General features: G+C 32.8%; 1 protein-coding gene and 1 long non-coding RNA gene across 2 annotated transcripts in view; one reads left to right on the top strand and one right to left on the bottom strand.

Moving 5' to 3' along the window:
- Window positions 1-25,432, bottom strand: part of LOC146995490 (uncharacterized) — a 378,021-nt gene that overhangs the window by 303,815 nt on the left and 48,774 nt on the right. The window lies entirely within an intron of this gene.
- The window catches only part of LOC118199087 (nose resistant to fluoxetine protein 6-like), a 138,749-nt gene that overhangs the window by 3,138 nt on the left and 110,179 nt on the right, over window positions 1-25,432 (top strand). Inside the window, exon 2 of the mRNA XM_085824134.1 lies at window positions 18,700-18,959. Coding sequence (XP_085680260.1) covers window positions 18,700-18,959 — 260 coding nt within the window. The remainder of the gene's footprint in view (window positions 1-18,699; window positions 18,960-25,432) is intronic.

Here is a 25,432-nt window from a genome sequence, read left to right on the forward strand (position 1 = left end):
CAAACAAATTAGAGTTCATTCAAGTTAAAGAAATTAGAGTAATTCAAGTTAGAGAGATGGAAAATTTATTATGCGGGGCAGAACTTAAGAATCAATAATGACAACGTAATACCTCTTACTTAATAAATTCTTAAACACATGAATAAAAACGCATGTGTTCTTATGCAAATAATTATAAGCTTCTTTATTTCTTACTACAGCTTAATACTTGATGGTGTTTCAATACTGATAAAACTTGTAACCTTTGAGAGGAATTACTAGAAATTATCTTCATCGCGGATTGTAGATGCTCTTTGATCAATCATGTTCTTTGCTTATTTTTGTCTGTGAAAGAAAACTGTTCACATATAAATATGTTCCCAAGCAAAATAATTATTCCTAGGAAAAAAATTCATAACTGATCTCCTTAATTTTTGACAAATACGAATAAAATTAATAAAATTATCTTTTCAATTTTTTGAATAAAATTTACGTCAAATTATAAATTAATGAACTCCATTTATAGACATTATAGTGTCTCATACATGTTAATTTTTAATGTAAAAGGTAACAATGCAAACTATGACTTCAAATAAGTATAATCTTGAAATCTTTGTAATACGTATTTGCAATAAATATATAATTGAAATGCCTTTGGAGGCTGCATGCCCCGCTGGTCTCTAATTTGAGACCACTGACCTACTTCATAACCAGAGAAAGCACAAAAGGGCGTAAGCCAAATTTTGCGAACTGTGTTTGCCTAAAGTCGACGGTGAACACAGATGGCTCTAAGTTGGAAAAAACAACCAAGACGGAATAAATTGGCTCCAAAGGGCTTTCGTAGTCTTCCCTGTATGATTTGGATTGGTTTATGTGATTATGACAAAGCCTTAAGGGCTATCTGGCTAAGGAAGAGATGCCTTCTTGGAAGACTTTCTAAGGGAAACTGGCTAGTATGGACGTTACACATGGAGAAAACAACGAAAACGCCCATACAACCATCCCGTGCGCGGGATTCGAACCTCGGACTTAATTACCAGTGTTAAGCGACTTTTCCGTTCGGCCGTTGGTGGACCCGTCTTCCCTGTATATAACAAGACTATGAACTAAATTGTTTTAAAAAGATCTTCTCGGTAATATCTCTCGTCTTAAATACATGGTCTTTAAACGCTTTATCAAAATCGATAGCTCACGTCATTTTAAAAATATGGATATCTGTCTCGCTGCAGACAATGGGATGGACTTAGGAGAAAGGTCGGACAACAAAATGCGTGTATTATTTTATTGCAAGAAAAATATGAAAAGAATTTAATGCAGCGAAAATACCATATATTTCACAGAAAAAATATAAAACATATTTCTAAATAGAAATGCGTATTATGATTGATTCACCTATCGAGGAATATGTTGTAGAAGTTTCTATTACGTTAAGTTTAAACGTTATATACCAAAGCAAAAGGAATTTTTTCTAATAAAATTTTAAAATGAGTTGGTTATAAAGTCAAGAAATCGCTCTTAAGCAGGCCTATGCAACATATTGGATAAATCTCGAATATAGAATCTGATTTTGTTTCTAAGTTCAGCATAATTTCTTTGCTACAACGGCATCGAGAGCGATCGAATTTTTTATACACTTAGTCCGTTTCCCAACTTTCAAATTTAATCTTTCTGTTACTGAAGACCAAACGAAGTAACTGAAAAGCAATAAACGCAGTTCTTAAAATTAATTTTATACTTTTTAATATGATTGATTTAAATTAAAAATGCATTTAAAATGCATTTGCGACGTCAAATTAGAAATATTAAAATTTTTATGAAATGACACTAGCTGGATTCCTTAAAATCACTATATACATTTTCATTTCATTATATCTCGTTAAGGTGGCTGGCCGCTCGAAAAGCTAAATTTCAAAGAAATAATATTGCAAATATGAAACTCCTACCATTCTGCAAGGAATTCTAAAGATAAGTTGTTTTTAAATATTTAAGATTTTGCTCTTGATATTTATATGGCGTAAATGTGAAGAAAATTATACTTAATTATAAGCTAAAACGATAAAAAGAAATTGTGCTAGCAGGTGTGACTTCATGAGCAGATTAGTAATCAGTGATGCTCAACGAGAGCATAAATAAAACCTTAATATGTTAACTATTAACGTTTTAACCTTAATAATTTAAGGTTTAAGGTTTAACGATTTAAGGTTTTTTAACATATTAAGGTTTTAAGGTTAAAACATAATGCAGGACTCTAACATTTGGTGGCAACAGTTTGAAAAGTGAAACGGACATCTATAGTTATCCAACGCAAAATCGCAAACGAAAACAATAGTCCTTCAGAGACAAAGCCCCCTTGGACTAAGAAATTAAACAGCAATACAATTTTTTCTAAGATCTTAAAATTTCCACATATCTGAACGAATATTTAATCTGACACCTACAATCTGCTTTCACTGTGCTGCACACAAGTTCACATGAGTTATAAGTTATTCCAGGAAGCCATCTTTTATTAAAAGTAGGACCATTGAATTACTAACCAATCACCTTTAGCAAATCTTTTCCGAAGCAATACTTCATTCGGCACAGAGATGTTGTACATTTTACTGTATAAAGTACTTTGCTTTTAGAACAGTTGGTGGACACCTGTGAAAATATTATGCCTTTAAAATTTCATCCTTTTTCATTAAAATATATTCATAAATTATACTTTCGGATTGATTATTTGTGAACATTGATAATTTATCGTTACAAGAAAAAAGATTTATATTAAATATCGAAGTAAAATTCTATGATTTATCATAAAATATTGTTATTGTCGATACCCTTCTTGACATTATAAAGGGGCAACAGCAGCCGAGTGGTAAAATCACTGAACAGTGGTAGTTCCAACATAGGTTCGAATTCTTGCTGGCTGCATATGCAGTTTCGTGGTTTTCTCATACGCAACGTGTATACGATCCAGTTTCCCTTAAGAAAGCCTCCACGAAAGCATCCCTCCCTTTCGGTAGGTAGCCCTACTGTGCTTTGACATAATAATCTAAACCAAACCAAATCTTGACGTTATAAAATTTATAGATTAATAAACAAACGTTAATAAAAACGTTTTCTCTTTATCGTTATTTTCTTGAATGTTAAATACGCCGAGTAACATGCTTGCAGATCAAAAACAGCATTTGTTGTTAAACGCCATTTAATGTTTTCTTATGAAAAGATTGTTTTTTTAAGTTCTACCTAATATGCTGTTAGAAGTTAGTTGGTTACGTTTTTTATTAAATAATAAATATATAAGCCAAGCTAGATATTTGGTCTATATATTAGCATTCATAAATGGCTTCTATATAATTTCACATAAATTATATTTTTTATTTATTTTTATTTTCCTAAGTATCGCTGTTCTCTCTGCAAAATTTGAAACACTAAGAACTAGTTTTCTAACGCATGTAATTAAAAATCTAATTATGAGAATAATACCGGATTTTGCTGCGTTTTATCCTGTTTCATTTTTTGAATATGAAGATGACGGGATGGGTTGGTATCCGCAAAATGCTAGCAGTTTGAACAGATTTCGATTATTGCACAACAAGCTAGTTGCACGGGGCTTTGTGATTTATTAACGTATATCTTCAATAGAAGCCAACTGGCTTAAGAAAATTCTCCACAAAAGTATCCATTCTAAGGCGAACCCTTGCATGCTTCATTAAAAACAACTGTCAAATATGTATAAAAGATTTGCATACTTATATAAACTCAACGGTGTTTAGGGAAGGATATTCATATGGAGAACGAATTTAGATTAAAGAATTAGTTCGATTCGTAAACTGCTCTATTAATTCCTTTTTTTTCATCTTTTTTCATAATGCAGACAGATTACGCCTACCTATTATGTACTTGAAATTTTATTTTATCAAACTTTTCAATAGTAGGGATATAATAGTTAATTATTACAATAATATCCACTTCTAATAAATTAACATTTATACAAAAGCTCTCTCTTTAACAATTTACGAATTTTATATTAAAATAAATGATATTGCGTCTAATTAAATAACTGCAATGCTAGGTTTTAAAAATGCTATTTTGGCACACATAGTTACTTTGTTACACTGGTTACTGGATATTGTAAAGCATGCAAGGAATACCTACCTAAAGAAAGGAATATATTCGTGGAGGACTTTATAAGGGAAACTGGCTTATATTCACATTACACACCCGCACAACCAGCCCATTCGCCTGAGTTTAAATACGGGTACACGGGTCAAACAATCAATATTCAGAGAATAGTTATTCGGCTGCTGAGTGGTCTGTTTGTTATAATAATCATTAATTATATTAACCGTTCGGTTATAGCGATGTGTACGAAACGTTTCCATTTGATGATAACATCAATTACCCTATTACATCTATTTTCAATGCAACGATCACTTATTAAAACATTAGTTTTCTGGAGAAGACAAGGGACCATTATTGCGAAACTCAACCACATATGACAAATTAGTCTTCTAACAAATACCTAATGACTATACCCAGTCCTTAAATCCAGTTTTAGGAATGTTTTTAGAATGGTTTTGTTTTATTCGGTTATGGCAAAGCACTCGAGGGCTATTTACCTAAGTTGAAATGCCTTCGTGTAGGACTTTAAAGTGAAACTGATTCTTATCCACATTACACATGAGAAAAATCAGGAAAAAGCCCATGCTGTCAGCCAGTTCGCTTGGAATCGAACTCAGGACGAAATACCAGTGCCTTTAGAAGGACTGTTACGTGGAAATTGACCAACTCTTATGCATCCCAAAAAATCATTAAGCATCGGTTGTAACTAAATTGTTTTGCGCAAACGACAACCAAACACAGGTTGACTTATTGCAATATGACAAAACACGAGATAGCTATCTGCTTAAGGCAAGAGATGACTTGTGAAAGACTTTCTAAAAGAAACTTGCTCGTAATCACGCTACACATGGGGAAATTCCTGAAAACCCCATGAACCAACTTTTATGCATCCCGAAAAATCATTAAACATCGGTTGTAACTACACATGACTTATTGCAATATGTTGACTTATTGCAATATGACAAAACACGAGATAGCTATCTGCCTAAGGCAAGAGATGACTTGTGGAAGACTTTCTAAGAGAAACTTGCTCATAATCACGCTACACATGGGGAAAATTCCGAAAACCCCATGAAGCCAACCCATTCGCCTGACACTGAACATAAGTCGAACTTCCAGTGTTCGGTGTTCTTGACCACTCCGCTACTGTGGCAGCATGTAACCAAACAAAGAAACAATCGATCAGCTTTCAGAGTCTTAAACACTCGTTTAATGGGGGAAAACGGTAAATTCAGAAAAGCTGTAGTGAGAGTAAATGGTATTAAAGTTGTAACTTTTTTAAGTGCAGTACAACACATTTATTACATCTTATTCATTTATTAATCTTTCGCGATAAAAATTTCACAGCCTATGATCTTAACTTTAGTTATTATATTCGTTTCTTTAAATATAACTAACTAGTTTGTTACAACTGTTGCATTTTCAATAATAAGTGTTCTGTAGATTAACCACATCTTCATATATCTAAACTAAGCCTCACTATTTAGCACATGAATGTGACTTGAATTTTAATTTGCTGAATTTCAAGGTTGCTTATTGTTTCGTCGTCTCATCGTGCTATAGTTTCCGGCACGCAAATGAAATTATTTCCTTTTCTTATGCGTTTCCTCAAATCAAACATGAATGCTTAGGTGAAGAAGCCGAAGTATAGATAACTATCATTTCCTAACTTATAAGAGATAAATTTTGTTGTATTATAAATAATAAGTAAAGATTTTTTGAATAGAAAAATTAATAAATAATAAATGCTTACTTGAAGAACCCTAAATGTAGAAGTTAGTCTATAAAAGATAATTTTTTATAACTAATTTGTTAGCAAAACTTTAGTTGAAATATTAGTAAAACATGCTTTGAATGCAAAGATTATAGTACATTATTATTGAAAACTGACTTGTTAAATAAACTGATATATGAATTGCAGGTATAAAAACCTTATCTTTCAGTAATTATATGTAATTTATAGATGTTATAATTTATGTAAAATGTTTTCAAGTCCTGCTGAGATACTTATCTTTTCTCAACTCTGTATGTAAAAATACAACAAAGGTGAAATTTGTGACTGATTTAAAGTTCTTAACCATAGAATCTAACCTTTATTTTCCCTACTTTCTTACTGATGAATTTGCATATTAAATTATTATATTAAACGCAATAGATTATATTTAGACTTTACACATTCTTACATTATCTTATCTGAATATGGACTTGCGTTGATAACAGTGAAGATTTATGTACATGGATTTTTTGTGTGTATTTTTACTGCACGTTTTCTTGTCATTAGAAATTTTATATGACTGGTTGCTTGATTATCGTAAAATATACGAGGCTATCGTAATCAAGGAAGGGATGCCTAGAGATGATTTTCTAAATGATATAGTTGTTATTTACGTTACATTTCATGAAAATCACAAAACTTCTGCAACCTGGCATCAGCCTCAAAGGTGGATTATCATAAACTTCAGGTAGTACAGAATAAGATTCTGAGAAGAACTGTAAACGCTCATTAACAGATAAGAAACAAACTGATCCATGACGACTTAAAAATCAGCCCTACAGTGAACCACGTTGTTAAAAAAGCGTTTCTTCAAAACGGCACTAAGCTGTGATGCTATAAATTTGTCAATAGTTACCAATCGTTCCAGGAGATAATTTGATCAGACCGTTTGCTTCCCACATGCTTAAAAATCACATCTTCGCAACCTAGTTTTGACTGCATACTTTTACTTGCTCTCTTGCACGGCGTGATTTTTGTCTCTCGTCGTTTTCAATTTGATTGCCACATGGTGCAGTACAGAAGATAATGTTTTCCTTACTTTTTTTGATCGTTCTTGGAGTTTTACCTGCTAGCTCGTCCAAGTCCTGTGCCCTCTGAGTTTCAATTTTCTTATCTAGCTTACTAAGGTCCTTTCTGGGGCCACATAATCAACATCATAATCCGTAGCCTTAGCCATAAAACCAACCCGTTAATAGATCGTTGTTGTCTTGTCCATGAATTTCATGGAAGAATGGTTGCCAGATCCTCAAGGAGGTTGGACTCCTAATTCCATCCCCAATTTTCAGAGACAGCACCTGGGAGAAGGTCCAAGGGTCTTCCACTTCTCTTCCGTACCACCAATCCACTTTTGAGAGGACTTTCGGCTCGCCATACATTTATAATGCCACATGCCGCAAAGACGCTATACATTTACAAAAACCATGGCTTCTCCGGGATTCGAAACCGGGTCGTTTTGCACCTCATTAAGCTCCCTTAACCATTATATATTCTGTGCCGCCAAATGAAAAAACTAATTTCTTGCAGTAAGTATTAAGCGAAGATTCTGTATTTATTTTAGGGCTTAAGAAGCTAAAAATTAATTATGTGGTTTTATTTGAATTGAAATATATAGTTGTTATCTGTTTAATCAAATAAAAATTAATGTCACTAAAAATGCGTTTGGTATTTTATCTAATGGAACTAAATATACATAATTTTTTGAGTGTAATCATTGCTGAAAAAAGATATGATATGGAAAAAGAAATATGTACTGATCACACATTTGATCCATACAGAAACATCTATACACGTTTTCCGAGTATTGAGAGCAGTTGTGATTCTAATTAATATTTGGAATTATAATGTAGTTTATTGTTAGATACTGAAAAGGAATTGAAACCATTTCCAATTAATTCTAGTTATTTGTATATTTGGTGGAATATGGAAAAACAGACAAGAACTATATGTCTAAGGAATGCTTTTGCGGAATTGTTCTAAGAAAAACTGGTTGGCGTTCACGTTATAAACGGGGGAAATTCAAGAAACACATGTATAGACAATCTTGTAGCATTTAAGCCCGAGTCGGATCACCAGTGTTCAACTATTTTATCCACTCAACTACTGGAAGGCTGTTATTCACTTGCAACTAAGTCTCGAAAATTATTTCAGGAAGATTTAGCTGTATTGAATTACCGGCATACACTCTAGGCTATCTACCTATGCGGCGAGGAATGGCTTCGAGAAGTATTTTCTAAGGAAAACTGGCTAGTATTCACATTATATATGAGAGAACTTCGAAAACGTTAGTGTAGCCAGTTCTGTTTCAAGAATGAAATTAGGACTTAACCACTCCTAAAATGCTCTGATGCTTTGCGCTATACCTTTGAGATAACGTTCCAATTTATAGGTCATAATAAAAATTTTACTAATTACATTATGAAAGAGGAATTAAGCTACGCTGTATGATATTTAATAGAATATTTAATTCAAATTCATAAAAAATGCAAAAAAAATTTTTTTTTGCAAAGATTAGGATTCAGATCTCTGAAATAAACTGTGAGCAAAGAAATGTTAAAGTAAAGACAATTTAGAAGCTTTCTTATTGTATCAAGCCTGAAAAATACATTTTATCCATGAAAGAAAATGATTGCTTCTTTGCACATTTGTCCAAAAGAATTCGGTTTTAAACAGAGCAGATGCTAGTAATAGCAGCTACAAAATACAAAAAAAAGAAACTATTCTTACTTTAATTTGAGCTTACTCTTGCAAGATTAATTAATTCCGCAAAGATAATTATAACGAGGAAATTTCATTCCAATCACGTTTGACGTCTGGAACTTGATTCTTAGATTAGTAGTGTTTTAGTGTGATTACCTCATTATCTTCAGACTATGCTGCAGCCACTTGACACAAGTGTTCATTGCAAGAAAGTGCACTGATGATAGTAATATATATTATCCCATCGTTATGAATAATCCTATCGAAATATTTGTACTCTTAAACTCTCTCAAACCTGCAGATTATTATGGAAGCATGTTTTTTAATATAAATGGTACTCACAATAAAAAAGCAATTATTTGTTAAAATTTTAGACAGCATTAATTTCAAAAAAGAAAGACTTTAGACTGATTTTATTTATCGATACCAAGTAATATTGCTACTTTTGCCCAAGTTTCCTTAATGACTGTTAGAAATTCTACTTCTGTAATTTATAAATGTTGTATTAAAAAAAAAAAAGTGTGCCTAATTTCAAACTACTTGAAAATTTAATGAAATGGTTCATTATCATCTATGACGAATTACTGTTGTAAAATACTTAAATCAAGAACTCGGATACGAAATATATGTGCATAAAGTAAAACAAGTCATGTGGATTCATACGTAATTTTTTCGGTGTTTTTCGTTACAATGCAATACGCGCCAATCAATTTTCTCTAAATTATAACGTTGCGCGCCTCTAACTAGCACGCAACCAAGAGGTGACTGTGAAAGCTTGTATAAACCACAGAGTCTTATAAAGGGTTTAAGTCCCTTTTTATTCAACGTACTAATTTACAATTGCGTTCTCTTGACGCTTACAAACGGTGCCAACTCGGCAGTCAAAATAAAAATAAAAACCTGAAAAGAAATTAAAGACAATATTCTAACTACGAGGCTCTCTCAAATAACTAACTCACCGCGTTTTACAATACGGCTGCTAATTCAGCAGACTTGAAGCTCACTGGAACAATTGCAACTACTTCCCGCCAAGCACATAGGCCGCAACGCGGGGTTTTTCAAATCTCTATAACTACCTCCGCGCTCGCTAAGTAAGAATAACTCTCTCTCACCGAACTTGTTTCCTTCTATTTAAATCATACTACTTCCGCTGATAATTTGAATGCTTGCGCGTTCTACTCAAATTTACATATTCTGGCATTGGCAGTTCCAGGGGAAAGTAAGGATTGACAGGAAAGATAGTTTAAACTTAAAATAAATGTTAGTTAAAATAAATATAAACCCTACAAAATACATAATACATGACACTCCTAGCAAGAAAAGTTTCTCTTGCTTAGTTAATTATGGTAAAACACGCAAGGACTATATCCATGAGGGAAGGTATGTCTTCCAAAAGGACGTTTTAGGAGAAACTGGTTCGTATCAACAATATACATTGGGAACACTGCCAAAAATACCCATGCAGCCACCTCTTTCGCCTGGAATTGAACCCAGGTCGAATTTGCAGTCTTCAGCGGATTTAACCGCTCAGCCGCTGATGAATCTCTAGGAAGAAAATAAACTTTCGCCATCAGATCGCTTCCACTGTGTTTACATTTTTTAAGCAAAGGAAATATGTATCTCAGGTTAGTTTTCAATAATTGAATTTTCCAATCAGGTAATGACATTTAATGTCCCCTTTTTAAAGTTTTGACTGACAGTACTTACGTTGAAAATAAGAACGCTCTTCTAAGTGAAGAGAACTGCATATTTTATTTAATGTTGGAAAACGGATAACGTTGGCACATACGTCCAGCAGAAAGTCTGCGTTCACCTACTGCCAATCAGTATCCAACGTCAGAAAATAAAATAATATTAATTATTTGACTGATTTTGTTTCTTGTATTTATTAAGTATTGTTTAGATAATTTTCAAACACAAAATTATTTATTTCACTTTTACACTTTTATCCGAAAGCAGCCACATTTGATGTAGAAAAAGTCTGCGTTCATTTCTTAACGCAGGAAAAGTGTGCAGAATTCTCCGAAATATATAGTTTGAAATCATTTCAACATGTGTATTTTTCACTGCTAGTTAGTCTCATAAGTGTTCAAAAAGTTTGTAGTATATTTTTAGCGAAACAAAAGAAACGTTTTGAAGCTGTGACAGGTAAAGGGAAAGAAATCTGCGTGGGTGACAGAAAAAAAAGTAGTAAAATTATTTTTAAAAAGAAAATGTTTCAGAAATATAGTTAAAATAGTATAAAGACAATATTCGACCGTCCAAAGGGTCATAAGTGATTTCAAATCGACAGGAGTTTTGATATCCAAGCCTCGTTCCGATCGTCCACCAAATTTAACCTGCAGGAAAAGACACAATATCATATCTCAGATAAAAAAAAAAATCCACGATTAAGTGCACTGAAAATTACAAACTAGATAAAGTACAAATTCAGTAAAACTATTTGTTGTGATACCGTGAGAAAAATCTTCAAGAAGACTGAATACCATGGACGGATGGCTTGGAAGAAATCGTATATTTCACGGATTTAAAAAAAAAAAAAAAATGTATCGCCTTATCTAGGGAATACGTACACAAGCCAATAGAGTTTTAGAAGAATATTATATTTTTAAGTTTCGAAATTCACGCCTTATTCTAGAATCTTGTAATTCTAAAAACAATTTATTACAGTTCTGAACTCCGTTAATGATTTCAGTCATTATAGGAACGTGCTCGAAATACTTGCACGCCGTGATCCATTTCGATGTCTTTTTAAACATCCCTGGATTACAAACGGAATTTACCTTCATAATGCTAACTTAAGTATCTTATCTAATTTTCTGACGTAGACTTCCATGCCTCAACTTACGTATCATTTCATTAGAGACTTTTTAAAGCTGTAATATGTGCGCAAGGTAACGACCTGAGGCTAACTTGGCAAGGTAAAACTCTCAGAGCGCGTGCAGAGCCAAAATGAAAAATGTATCTGCCAAGGATGAAAAGTTAGTGTGAAAAAGCAACTTCCGTTAACGCGTGAGTAGAATAATTAATGCTTAATTTACTATGAAGAATAGCAGTTTACTTTTCCTTTTTAAAATTTTTGGTTTTCCTATTAGATGACAAGCTTTTTTTAATAAGTATCGGACGTAATTTGAAGGACTGAAGGTATTTTATTTGATAATAATACGAATTGGTAGAGAACAGAATGAAATTTTTCGAGTTAAACATAAAAAATATTAAAAGCTTAATGGTAGATATAACCCAAAAATTAAAAAAAACCGAAATATGTAGAATGGGGTGAAATGTTCTGATGCCAAATATTAAAATCATTATAGTGTGTGTGTGTGTGTGTGTGTGTGTGTGATTATGGCAAAGCCTCGAGGGCTATCTGCCTAAGGGGACGGATGCCTTCGTGGAGGACTTTCTAAGGGAAACTGGCTCGTATACACGTTACACATGGGGAAAACCATGAAAACGCCCATGCAGCCAACCCGTTCGCGGGATTCGAACCTCGGACCGAACTACCAGCGTTCAGCGACTTTAACGCTCGGCCGCTGGTGGGCCTAAAATCATTATAACTTAGTGATATAAATAAAAAGAGCGAAATACATAAAAATATGGTTAATTATATAACACTATATATAACAATCCACAGCAAAATTTTTAAATTGTAGTGTGAGTTTATAAAGTCTTAAGACTGTTGGTCGTTAAAATTTTTAATATTGTAATGTAATCATCTAAGATAAATAACTTCAAAATTTTATGGCAAATAAGTAAAGAGGTTATAATACTGCTATGGCTTTACTCACTTCTTTGATATAATCAGAAAAAAATCCACGAATTTTACCTTCGCGAAAAGCGCACAATTGTGCCTGTAGTTGACATAAGCCTTGGGCACCTTATAAGTGATGATATGTTTTTAGCCAACTCGGTCCCAATCAGTATCCCGCGGATTATCTCTAAAATAGGCAACTTGCTTAAAGATCCATGAGAGATCTTGATACTTCAAGAAGTAAGATAACGGCGCTGCACCTTTATGAAAGTCAGTCGCTGTTCAGAAAGACAGAAATTTTCGTAACAATGCAGCTACATAAGGGACAAATGATGATCAGTTTTCCACTTGGAAATGATTATCAGAGCCCTTATGTTAATCCGACATTTTACATAAATATACCAGCGCCCTTATGCAAGTCCGATTTTCGTTACAATTACTGACTAATTAATAAAGCAACGGGATAAACTAAATCTTCTGCGCCATTACGGAAAAAGAGGATTTTGCGTAACCATGCGCACAGCTTTACACCTTTCTAAGGTTGAAAAATTGTTTCGTGGCACCAAAATGTTTCCTTGAATATGCAGTTCTTTATTGAGACAGCCGGCATTACTTTCTGGAAATGCTGATTTCAAGCAGTAAATGAGCTAGAATTGTCGTTTCTTAAACATGGATTGCGTCGTGAAGTAATTTTCATTTAGGAGTGAAAAAGACATTTGAATATTTTTTGTTTTATTTTACAATTACGTATATATATTTAAATTTTGAAATAAATCATAGTTATTAATTGATTTAATTGATTGTTGATAGTTATTCAGATTTATGTTTTATTAATCCGTTACAACATTACTTTCTTTTGAATTCCTTCTGTCTCTTTCATAGAGAGCAACTTTTTCTAGAAAATTTCTAGAAAGCAACTTTCTTTTTTCTAGAAAGCTCGTAGATCGCGATGCCTAAAAAATTTGGGAACTCTAGTAAAAAGAAAATATTAAATATTGAAAACATTCCATTACTAACGGTAAAAATGCTTTTTACTTCCTTGTACGAAGTAAAAAGGAAGTATTGAAACCGCGAAAAGTTTCAGGCAGCATATTTCAACGAAAATATCCATTTTGACCGCTATCGAATGCAATTTAACGATGTTTTTGCGTGATATCTGTACGTGAGGACAGAATAAAAGACTCGTTTCCTCCAAAAAAATTATAAAACTGCTTTAAAATTAATTCTGAAGAGAATTTTTCGTGGCGTCTGTATGTACGTACGTGCGTATCTCGCATAACTCAAAAACGAGTAGCCTCAGAACGTTGAAATTTTGTATATAGGACTGCTATAACATATAGATGTGCAACTCGTATTTTGGTTGCAATCGGACGCACCAAACGTATATAAATATATTTAAATATATATCCACTCTGTTACTGGGCTCAGTGATCTCAGTTTCTTTACTCTTATATGTTTGTAAATTGTACATTTTTTGCTTTAAAAATGATTGTATTATGTTGTTTTTATCAACAATTTTAAAGATTGTTGATTGTATTATCAACAATTTTAAAGTTGTCTAAGTGCCGCTAAGCATTTTTTTATGGCGGCCATTTATGTTTACATTTGAAACAGAAGACTAGTGGATTTATTGCCAATCTAGAGAAACTTAGCTTCGCAACAACAAAGATAACGCATTCATTTGTTATTGCCAATTAAATCATCCTTAATTCTTTCTAGAATTTTTTCGAGGAAATAAGTGTTTGAGATTTACTTCGTAATTTTTAATATAGATATTTTGAGTTTTTATGTATTTTTGCCTTCTTGCGAAGTGAGAACTGAATTAATTAAATGAGAAATACTCAATCGTCTCTGAAAAACTGTTTCTTTTTTATTTTGTTTGCTTAATTTATTTTATACATCATTCTAGCTTTATTATAGTATTTGAATAGAACATGTGGCAACGATTAGATAATTCTATTCTTTAAATGATATAAATTTTGTGCATTATGAGTTATAATATGAACGAAATATACACGTTAACTGTTACGTAATTATTGGATTATATAACAATTAACTTACTTTCCGTTGTATAATTATTATATAAGTTAACTGTTATATAATTATTAATACTGTTAAGTGAATCTAGCGCCAGAGTGTCGCTATGGTAAACAAATACTAGACTGAATTTTAAAGAATGCATTTATTCTATTGTGGTTTATGCGCTGTCGGAGAAGTAGATTTAATTCAATCCAATAACTTTAAATGAAATGCAAGAAAAAATGCGTATAATTTAATATTCCAATACAAGGAAGTCACGTGGTGTACACATCAGATTTTTTTATATTATAAATCGCTATTTACATCGATAGCCGAAAGAAAATCAAGTAGAATATTTTAATATAAAAAATGCACATAGAACGTATAAAAATTGAGTATTAGATGGAATAATGAGTATTTAATGTAAGACACTTTTATTAAATTTACGGTCTATATTCATTCCAGATCCTGCCCCTCCCCCCGAAAAAAAAAGATTAGGTTAAAAAAATGGTATACATGCATTTTTAACATAAAAACATAAAAAATGTTGCCTACTTAAAACGAAAATCTTACTTGCATAAGGCAGCATGCACTGTTATGAAAAATATCCGATTGGCATAAGGGGCAATAGATCACTTTTAAGGAAGAAGCTGATCTTCAGTTTGTTCCCGCTCCTTTATGTTGCGGCGCCATTACGTAGATTTCTGTCTTTTCGAACATCGATTGATTTTCATAAATGTTCCTCACCGTTATGAAGGTGTTCCTGTCCTCTGGGGACGACTCTGAGGGACGTCCATCCCTTAGCACCAAACCACTCGAGAGGACTCGCCATACATTTTCATGCCGCTAAGATACTATAGATTTATAAATATCGAAGAGTTCTCTAGACTTCGAACCCGAGCCCATCAGTGCGGCAGTTAGCATCATTAACCATTATACGAATTAAGACGGCAGAAATTATATATAAAAGGGCCCCCCCCAGTCGGCAAAATCGTTGAACATCGGTAGTTTCATATTCCCGCAAATGAGATCCTGTATGGACGTTTTATTGATTCTTGAAGTGAAAATGAGCCAGTTTCCCTAAGAATATTCTCCAAGAAAGCTCTTTAAGCAGATAGCACTCGCATGTTTTGCTTTTATCCAGATAATCCAATCAAATCAAAGTAAACGTTTAGCACAGCACGCTGGACTTTTTCACAAAACTCGTATGAAATTGAAAGTAATAGTTTTTTTTCTTATTTATGTTAATTTTTATGATGAAAAATTTCCATCTGTTTACTGTTGCTAATTTTATTCCTGGTGGTCTTCATGAGCTTCTCCTAACACAGCGTACTTTCTAATATGTTAATAAAATTTGTGGGTACTTTCATGGCAGTTCTTGAAATTCTCTTGTTACGGTTTTCTTAATTTTTTAAAATGCATTAAACTTGGGTCTTTTAAAGTAAAATTTCGCTTTTGCAAATGAGACTGGTTTGAGTTATTCGGGTTACGTCAAAACACATAAGGTTATCTGTTTAAAAAAAGGAATGGCTTCATGGAGGACTTTCTAAAGAGTTGGTTTGGCTTATTTGATTATTTCAAAGCACGCTAAGGCTATCTGGCTAAGACAAGGAATGCTTTTGTGGTATACTTTCTAAGGACAATTAGCACGTATTCAGGTTACACATAAGAAAAATTTCAAAAATTTTTATATTATTTTCTATTTATATTAAAATAGAAAACGGGCAGCTAGCCCGTTTGTCTAGAATCCAAAATAAGTCGAACTACAGCAATTTTATAGCTTTCTAACTAGTGGGCTTGGAAAAAAAAGAAAGCAGTATGTGAGATACTAAACTGAGTTATTCACTCAGTTTAGTATTAAGCTATGATTAATAACAGTTACATTTTACATAACAACGGTTAAGTATTACATAGTTAATAGTTAATTTACGCTTTTTATTTTCTATCAAATCTGTGAACATATAATCGTTAAATGGAGCAAATATATTTTGTTCTTCAATAAGAGGGTCCTGTGTCGGATCGCCATCGAAATCGATAGATTTTTATTCAAAACCTAAGCCAAAATAAGTTTCCTTTATTGCTTAGTTTCAAATACTGCATACGCGTATTTCTCTTCCAATTGTAAAAATAAATATATAACTGAACATATTTTCAAAGTATTCAGAAAAACGGGGTAACAGAACAGGAAATCTTAGTTTTATCTTTATGCTGGATTGTGTTGCCCGTAATCTGTTTCTGGTCAAGAAGGTGATTTCTTATTATTGCAAATTTTACATTACTTTTAAGATATTTAAGATGATTCGGGCGTCATAGATATATTAGATCAATTTAATTGATTGTTCTTAAATTTAATTGTCCTTAAATAGAAGTAGTTGGTTAATAGAAGTAGTTATTAGTCCACTTAAATAGAAGTGTTAGTCTTAACTACTTAAATAGTCTTAACCACTTAACTACTTAAATAGAAGTAGTTAGTCTTGCCCATATATATTTTCTGATCTCTACTTAACATTTACGGGTGAAGCCCGTCGCATATTTAAATGTTTGCGCTTGTAAACTATCTCACTTGTCTCACAATAGTCAGCACAAGCTCACGACATTCAACACGGCAAAGAGGCAAATGCGCCTGTCGTTGGCAGCCTTGAGCACAGTTCTGTCTCCAATACTGAGAGAGAGTACCCTGGGGAATGAGTCCAAGAGTCTTTCAGCCCTCTTCTCCTACCGTCAACCTCTCGACAGGACTTTCGGCTCACTGCCTATTTAGAGTGCCCCCATACCCACAGACATTATACATTTACAAACATCTATGCTTCTCCGGGATTCGAAACCGGGCCTTTCTGTACGGCAGTCAGCGTCGCTAATCACTCTCCCGGTTGGGCGACAGAACATGATGTATGGTGTGTATGTGTGATTATGGCAAAGCCTCGAGGGCTATCTGCCTAAGGGGAGGGATGCCTTTCGTGGAGGACTTTCTAAGGGAAACTGGCTCGTATACACGTTACACATGGGGAAAACCACGAAAACGCCCATGCAGCCAGCCCGTTCGCGGGATTCGAACCTTGGACCGAACTACCAGTGTTCAGCGACTTTACCGCTCGGCCGCTGCTGGGCCCCGACAGAACATGAAGGAAAACATTTGGTGGCAGCATTCTTTTATATAAAAAGTGATTGGACACAAAAGTGAATCTGATGCAAAATTGAGGAGTGAGACTAGTAACATCTCTGATACTAATTATAATAAGTAAATAAATAAATAATAATAAATAAATCACTATAAATAAGTAAATAAAAAATTATGAATAAATCAATTTAAATGCCATAAAAGAAATAAATAATAACAATACAAATATATAATAAATAACAATAGCAGTAATTAGTAATATTGGCGTTAATAGTCTCTCATTATCTCATGTATGCACTGTTTTTACTAAATTTCTGAAAATACGCTACATACTTTTGAGGCTATTTAGAAATGGTTTTACTTTTATGTAAAACACATGATCTCTATAATGTTCTAGAAAATATCCATTCTCATTAGTCGTTCAGAATATTCCATGCACCTCTTTCCTAATGCAAAACGATCATCCCTCTTTCCCTTTATTTCCCAAAATTCAAAAATACATATGTATTTACTTAAATTTAGGCTATTTTTCGATATGTTTATAAATTAAACAAGAAAAGAGCAGAAAATGTTAATAAATACTCAGATGTAATGTTGATTAATATCCAGAATAAAAACAGTTTTTTATATTCATAAACTAAAGATAATTTCTTTAACAGGTAAATAAGCTTTATAGCATCCCCCCTTCCAAAACTATCAAATTCTCCTATCCTCCTAGCTCAGAACCCCTGGTCTAGAAATATTCATCGGTAGTAATATATTACTATTCATCTAGAAGTTGTCCAGAAAGAATATAAAAATTGTTAGTTCAAAGAGCATAGAAATCGTCTAAAAAATGTATTACTACTTTGCCTGGAAAGTGATTAGAAAAATTTCAGTCCATTCATTGAAAACTCTCGTGTTTCACTTTCTCGTTTCAATGTTAGAATATTTTATAAACTGCATTTTCTGCATTACCAAGGACGGATTTACATTTAAATTAATAATTTGTAGTTCACTAGCAGTGAACTACAAATTCAGGAACTATAAGTGGCTCAAAGCTTTTTTTAAAAGCTGATTAATGTATCATCCATTAAAAAATAGCGATTCGTGTAAATAAACCCATGCCTATAAGAATAATTTTCAAAAACGGAAAAAATATCTTTATTTTATAAACTGCAAGCACACGGATATTGATAAATTTTCAATGACTTTATAATGGTATTCTTTCAGTATTTTTCGAGAATCGTTTGAAATAATATTATTTTCTTACAGTGGTTGATGCACTTGGAAAACCTTCTGCAGGAATACTAGAGGGAACTGCCACGGCCATGGGCGATTATGACGAATGTCTGGATATCGTAGTTCCTAAGAATACTAGATCACCACCGCCACCGCCTTGGACAGAAAATGAAGTGGCTTTCCATGGGCAATACTGTGTGGTTCAAATTCACATACCAGAACCGCTCAGGCAAGCAGCCATGGCTTATCAAGCTGGAAACAGATCGAATTCCGCTCTTGCTAATTCCAAGACGGTGAGTTCTTTATGCTGTACTTATAATATACAAAATACAGATTTGAGGACACAGTGCAGCCCATATTACTTTTGATTAAATAACACGATGTTAAAAATTCACTGTGGCATAAATTTTGCCGTATCCTTAAAACATACCAAAAATAACTTTGTAATTAAACATTCTACTGGTCACAATGCAGGTTAATACACTGCTATATAAAAAAACACTCAATACACTAAAATTTTATAATACATATTACATTGAACACTGCATAATATTTAAGACACCTTACAAAACTCATTTCTACACTTAATGCACTGTGTGTGTATTAGCTACATATTACACTGAACATTAACTCTTGATCATATGACATAGGCACTGGTAATAACTCTTTGTTATGTACTCGTGTATAACATAATTCCTAATACAACGAGCTTTAACAAACTGTTAAAAATACACTTTAAGGGGGAGAGGAATACAGAATGGAAAAACATGCAATCGTTACTACTGCTGTGAATATCACATGCAAAGTACAGGTGTCTTGTTTGGAAACCCACAGCATTCTGTGCATGAAACATAATACATTCCGTACAGAGCAATATTCGTAATTGCTTTGTTCAATATCTTTCATCACGTTACTCTACATGTGCTAGATACATTAAATATTGTATTTGCCATACACACTGTAATATTTATATTATGTGATCTTGATTACATTAAGTTGTAGTACAACAGTTATAGTTACTAAGCTTCCTGCGGCTCAAAGCATAACTCTATACGCTACGGGCACTTACACATTTTACGAGATGCTATACAATACAGTATTCACAATACGCTGTAGAATATTCTATTTATAAAATACACATGCTTACATTAATTGCACTCATGCATTAATAGGCTCGTTACAAAACACGCATTTTTAGCCCATAAATGCCGCATTTTAGCCCATAAATGATGTATTTTTAGCTCACAAGAGACTTATCCCGAATGAGGTATTAACCTCGAAAACGAAATTTCGCGCCGTTCGCTAAAACTGCGAATCGCTTTTCAAATTGTTGCCACCAGATATTATCGCCCGGTAACCCCCAGTATTTTAAATATCATATTTTCTATTTTGTAAAACTTTAATGAATTTTTGATTAACAAACTCAACGTTTTGAAAGTGACCAGTGGCAACACTATACAGAATAAAACATTTTTATCTCTAGCGCATGAGACTGTCAGTCGGAAATTCTAAAGAATGTCGTTTTTAAATTGAATTGTATGTGCGGTAAGAACATAATATTTAACAGATTTGTCTTAAAAATAGTTAATAATAAAAAGCCAAAAAAAGTTTAGCTAGCCATCTTAGTAAGAAACTGAATGTTGACATGATGAACTGAAAAAAATATATGTTATGCCAACACTTAGACTACAACGGGAATTCTAAGCATATGCTGTTATGCTGCTTTTACATTTTCGTAATTTTAACATTGAATTGTATATGGCAAAAGTGAAAAGAAAATTATACTTAATAATAAAGCTAAAAAGACAAAAAAAAAAAAAAAAAAAAAAAGTGAGTTAGCAGGAGTAAGTGCAATAGTAGACTGGTAGACTCAGCGAGAGCGTAAATACCCTAACAAACCTTTTCAGACTTTGCTCTTTTGTCTTATTTCTTTACCCAAGCCTTTGGCGATGGAACGGAACAACCGGGGTTAGGAAAAGAACATTCTCTAATTTCACGACAAATTCCTTCAAAAGCTTTTTGTGGAATAAGAATATTGTTTATGCTTTTTTTTTTCTTTTTTGAGAGGGATAAATAATGGGTACTTACTTATTAACGCAATCACCATTTGCCCAAATTGGCGATTTTTTACAGATGAAAAGGTAAAAGTTACTTATCAGATGCAGGTTGGCAGTTTTCGCGACTTTTTTCTAAAAGATTCCAGAAGTATTGATATGGAAACATTATCAACATATGGAAAATCAACATACATTAGCAATTTTAAATAAACATTTTACATTTTAAACTAGGATTACGAGATATATTAAAAAAATAAAGCACTTACATTCGTCACCACATCTTTCTGTACTTTTTTTCGCTGCTCTTCTCGAATATACAGCGATCTGTTTTCACTTAAAAACGCAGACAATTGCAAAGACTCGACTTCGCTCAAACCTCCGTAGCACCGGCTATCTACCAGACGCACCTCCACGTAGAAATTTTGAGACAAATTTTGCATTCCTACAGTATTTTTAATGCAGTTTGTTCCAATGTTGGCAAATTTCCCAAGCGAAAAAAAAAAATTTAATTAAAGGCAAAAAATATCACGATTTGTCTCTAGAAGCCGTTGGAACTTAGGGTACAACAAGAACAACGTATACGAAAATGGCGACATTACTCGACTTGAGGATTGTTACACGTGTGGTTGCCTGAAAAATGGTTATGCGCATGGTTGCCAGAGTTTGGCACTTTCTGAAAATTTGGTGTATTCTACTTAGGTGGTTGCGATAACGTGTAAGTACAGCAGAAGGGTGCATAAATAGGATGCAGGTTGGTAGTTTTATCGGACTACGCGAAAGCAAGCCATTTATTACTAACGAACTTGAACATACAGAGTGGGATGTCCAACTTATCGTCCTGATGTGCTTACGTTATTCGTTGGTTCATCAGTTTAGTAAAATGGCTTACACAGTTTTGTCTTTTTATTACTCAATTTTTATTCTTTTTACTTTATTTCTTAAACATCACTTTCTTCGCACTACTGCCATATAAAGTTTAGTAGGAAAATCGCAAAATATTTAAAAACATCATATCTTTAGTATTCCCGACAGCGTGCTATTTTTATAATCATTAGAATTTTTCTTTCACTTGTCTAACAGTAACATCAACACAAGCCCACGAAATTCAACCTGGCAAGGAGAGCAAGATTCCGCCTGCCGTTTTCAAGAGTCTAGAACATTATACAGGTGACAGTACGACTTTGCTCAGTTACGACCCCCAATTTTCTTTAGTTACGACCCGGGAAGAGCACCGGGGGGACGGGTCCGAGGGTCTCCGATCGCTCTTACCCTCTCACCAACATCTCGAGAGGACTTTCGACCGCCGCATATTTAGACTACCCTTATGCCGCATAAACTGTAAGCATTTACAAACGCCCATGCCTTCTCCGGGATTCGAATCTGGCTCCTTCGGTATGGCAGTCAGCCTTGTTAATCACTATCCCGGTTACGCGGCAGACTTTTCTTTAAAAATAATACATGGCGAAGAGTATGGTGGCAGTATTCTCTTATATGAAAAGTGAAACGGATACACAAATGAGAAGTAAGTCTAATAATATCACTGACGCTAAGTATAATAAATAAATAATAACAATAAATAAAAATTAATAATAAATTACTATAGATAAGTAATGAGGAATAAATCAAGATAAATGCAATAAAAGAAAGAAATAATAACAATACAAATAAATAATAAATAACAATTGTTTAGCGGTACTGCGTTAGTAGTCTCTCATTCGAATTTTCAATCTGAATGCGAAAGCAATGGTTAATGATAGGTTAATGAGCCGTGGTAAAAGATCTTGAAACATAGTGAAACCTGTCTTCGTTTTCAGCAAATATTATTCACTTTCACTCGCAATCTTTAGTAATGTATACTGAACTACTTGTTATTCACATTTACTAAGTATCATTTGCCAAAATGAATGCCAATCTCATCAATAGCTGTGAAATTTCTTTATCATGGACATAAAAGGCGTTGAAGAATAATATGCAAAGAAATAACTGCGAGGAAAATTATACACTCGTACCATGTAATTTTCAGCTACCTCTTTGTATGTTTTCGTTTTCTTTTTATTACATGTAATAGTTTGAACGATATATGTTACGGTGTAAACAGGGAAGAACAGTTACGTTTTTTTAATGACATCAAGTTTTCACGAAGACTATGCTTCGTAACATAGAGTATTGTCATATTTCCTTCTCATTGTGATTCAATCCCGAGACATTTTATTTTAGTTCACACGCTAAGGTCAGTAAGTCTTTAATAGTAGGGACTTTTCTTACATTGCTTTTTGAATGCACTTTTTTCTTTGAAAAAGGTCATTGGCCAAGGGTAAAAATGATTGAAATCTTAGCAATAGGTTAATGACCTGTCAAAGTAAGGAAAGAACGGAACATTATGTAATAAATAGTATTTTTCTACAGTTCATTACTCAAAGAAATAAACTGATACATAGGAAAACCAAATACGTAATAATTCGTTGAAGGTCTCAGAGTTAAATCTTTGTGCGAAAGCAAGGACGTGGGGTATTTATTTCGCATATTTCACGTCTTCTTGTAATTCACGCACTTAATTTTAGCACGAAAATAAAAAATTAAGTTTATCCTCAAACGGTTCACGCATTTGTGGTTTTACAGATTTATTCCATAAATTAATAGGTATTATTAAGTTGATATTTGAGTTGCCTCTTACTATCACGCCAAACTGGTTAATGCGAATAGATTTGTGAATGCCATAAACAAAGGAAGATAAGATTTTAGCATATTATAACATAATCCTTTCCTCTCTTTTAAATCACGCACTAGTTTAAAGTGAAAAATTATGGCCAAAATGTGAAAGGATAAAAACGAAAATATAGAGGAAAAATCTGCGAAAAGTAGCAATAATGAATTTTTAAATGCATTAAGAATACCACATCATGATAAATAAAGAAAATAATTTTCTAATAATTAATTTTAGGTATTACTTAAGGAAAGAGCCTTTATAAAAATAACCTTGCTAACATCATAGAATACGCAAACCAAAGTTTTGCATTTTTTAATGAATACTATAATTTTTTCCTCATTTAAAAAGCACGCATTAGTTTAAAATGGAAAATTTTGATGGAAATGTGCGTGAAAAACTTCTTAAAAAGGAAATGTAGAAAGAAAATAAATAAGAAATTGCAACAACTGAGCAAAAAATAATTTTTAATATTTTTCGTTTCGTCCTTAAATAAAGGAAATAATTTCTTAATAATAATTTTAGGCTTTTATAGAAAAGCATTTTTGAAAATACTCATATTTATTGTAAAGTTCCAAATTTTCAAAAGTAATTTGTGCATTCGAAATAAACAAAGAAAAAGTATCATTCAGGAGCAAAATAAAAGTAATGTTAATATGCTAATAAAGGATAATTTGTAACTAAATTATCATAATAACAATTGATAAAGGATGAAATAGTAGTTAATCAAAAATAATTTTTAAAGGAAAAAAAAATAAAATAAAACATACGCACTGCATCATTCAGTTCCCAAACAAATAGATTCTAAATATGCTGATATAATATAAATGGTAACTAAACTGGTAGTATAATAATTATTGATAATTGATGAAACAGTAATTGTTAAAAAAATAAGTTTTAAAAAAGAAAAATATGGAATATAAATCATTCAGGCTAAAAACGAAAGTACTCTAGATATGCTAAAAATATTCATTCGGAACTAAACTGATAACTTAATGATAATTAATAATTGATAAAATTGCAATTAATAAATCAAAATTTTTCAGTTATAATTTTTATACAGCGGGTATCAACTGCTAAAGAATAGATATTTTAATTTTCTTTTAGTTAGTAGAGGCATTAGCAATCTACAAAAACGCTGTTTTTCCTATTCTTCTTTTCTCCTTCAAGAATAATTCCATTAATTTTCTCTCGCGGAAATGATATGGAAAGAATTAACGACGATCTACACAGCCCTTCCGTGTTTTCTCATAGTTAATGACCAATACAAAGAAATCATGACTAATCATAATAATCTAATCCTAAATATCATTTTTCCTTTTCTTTTCGACTGATAATGGGACATCAGCGGGTTTGCAGAATTACTGCGAGTAGCAATATCATCTAAACATCTCTAAAATATTGCTTCTTAACACCCAATACACGTAAGTTTTGTTATATCCTCGAGGACAATTATGTTGACTTGCAGTAAATCATTTTTCCCTTCCCTTTTACAATACCGTTGACAAAAAGAGTGTTGTTGTTATGTTTGTTACGCGAAGAATATCAAATGAATAACGTTATGCGGGAGAATAATGCATGCATAATTACGACCAAATTACACTGATTGAGCACTAGTTTCAGGTAACTTTTCTCGCATTTTTACCACTCGTTTTTCTTCTACCCTGTGAGCACTATGATCGGCTTTATCCGATTATCAGACTTTTTTGTTACTTGGCACATACGTTAGCCTATAATTTAAGACATTTTGCTTTCTTGCTTTCTTTAATAATGTAAATATCACCTTAATAAATGAAATTTTATGAGAATAGAGACTAAAATAAGTAATTTATGCAAATTCAGCTAAGAAATGCTGTTTAAATACAGGTCCTCCAGATCTAAAATCCCACGACGTTTAGAGGTTTAATTCGTTTCTCTGTTTCGGATCCTTTCAAGGATCGAGTAGTTAAAACCACTGAGTATTGGGCAGATAATCTTAGTTTGCTTTGCCATATTCAAATATCCT

This window comes from Stegodyphus dumicola, chromosome 9, assembly GCF_044657685.1.
Source record: "Stegodyphus dumicola isolate Sdum_Otavi_A_Nest chromosome 9, ASM4465768v1".
Lineage (NCBI taxonomy): Eukaryota > Metazoa > Arthropoda > Arachnida > Araneae > Eresidae > Stegodyphus > Stegodyphus dumicola.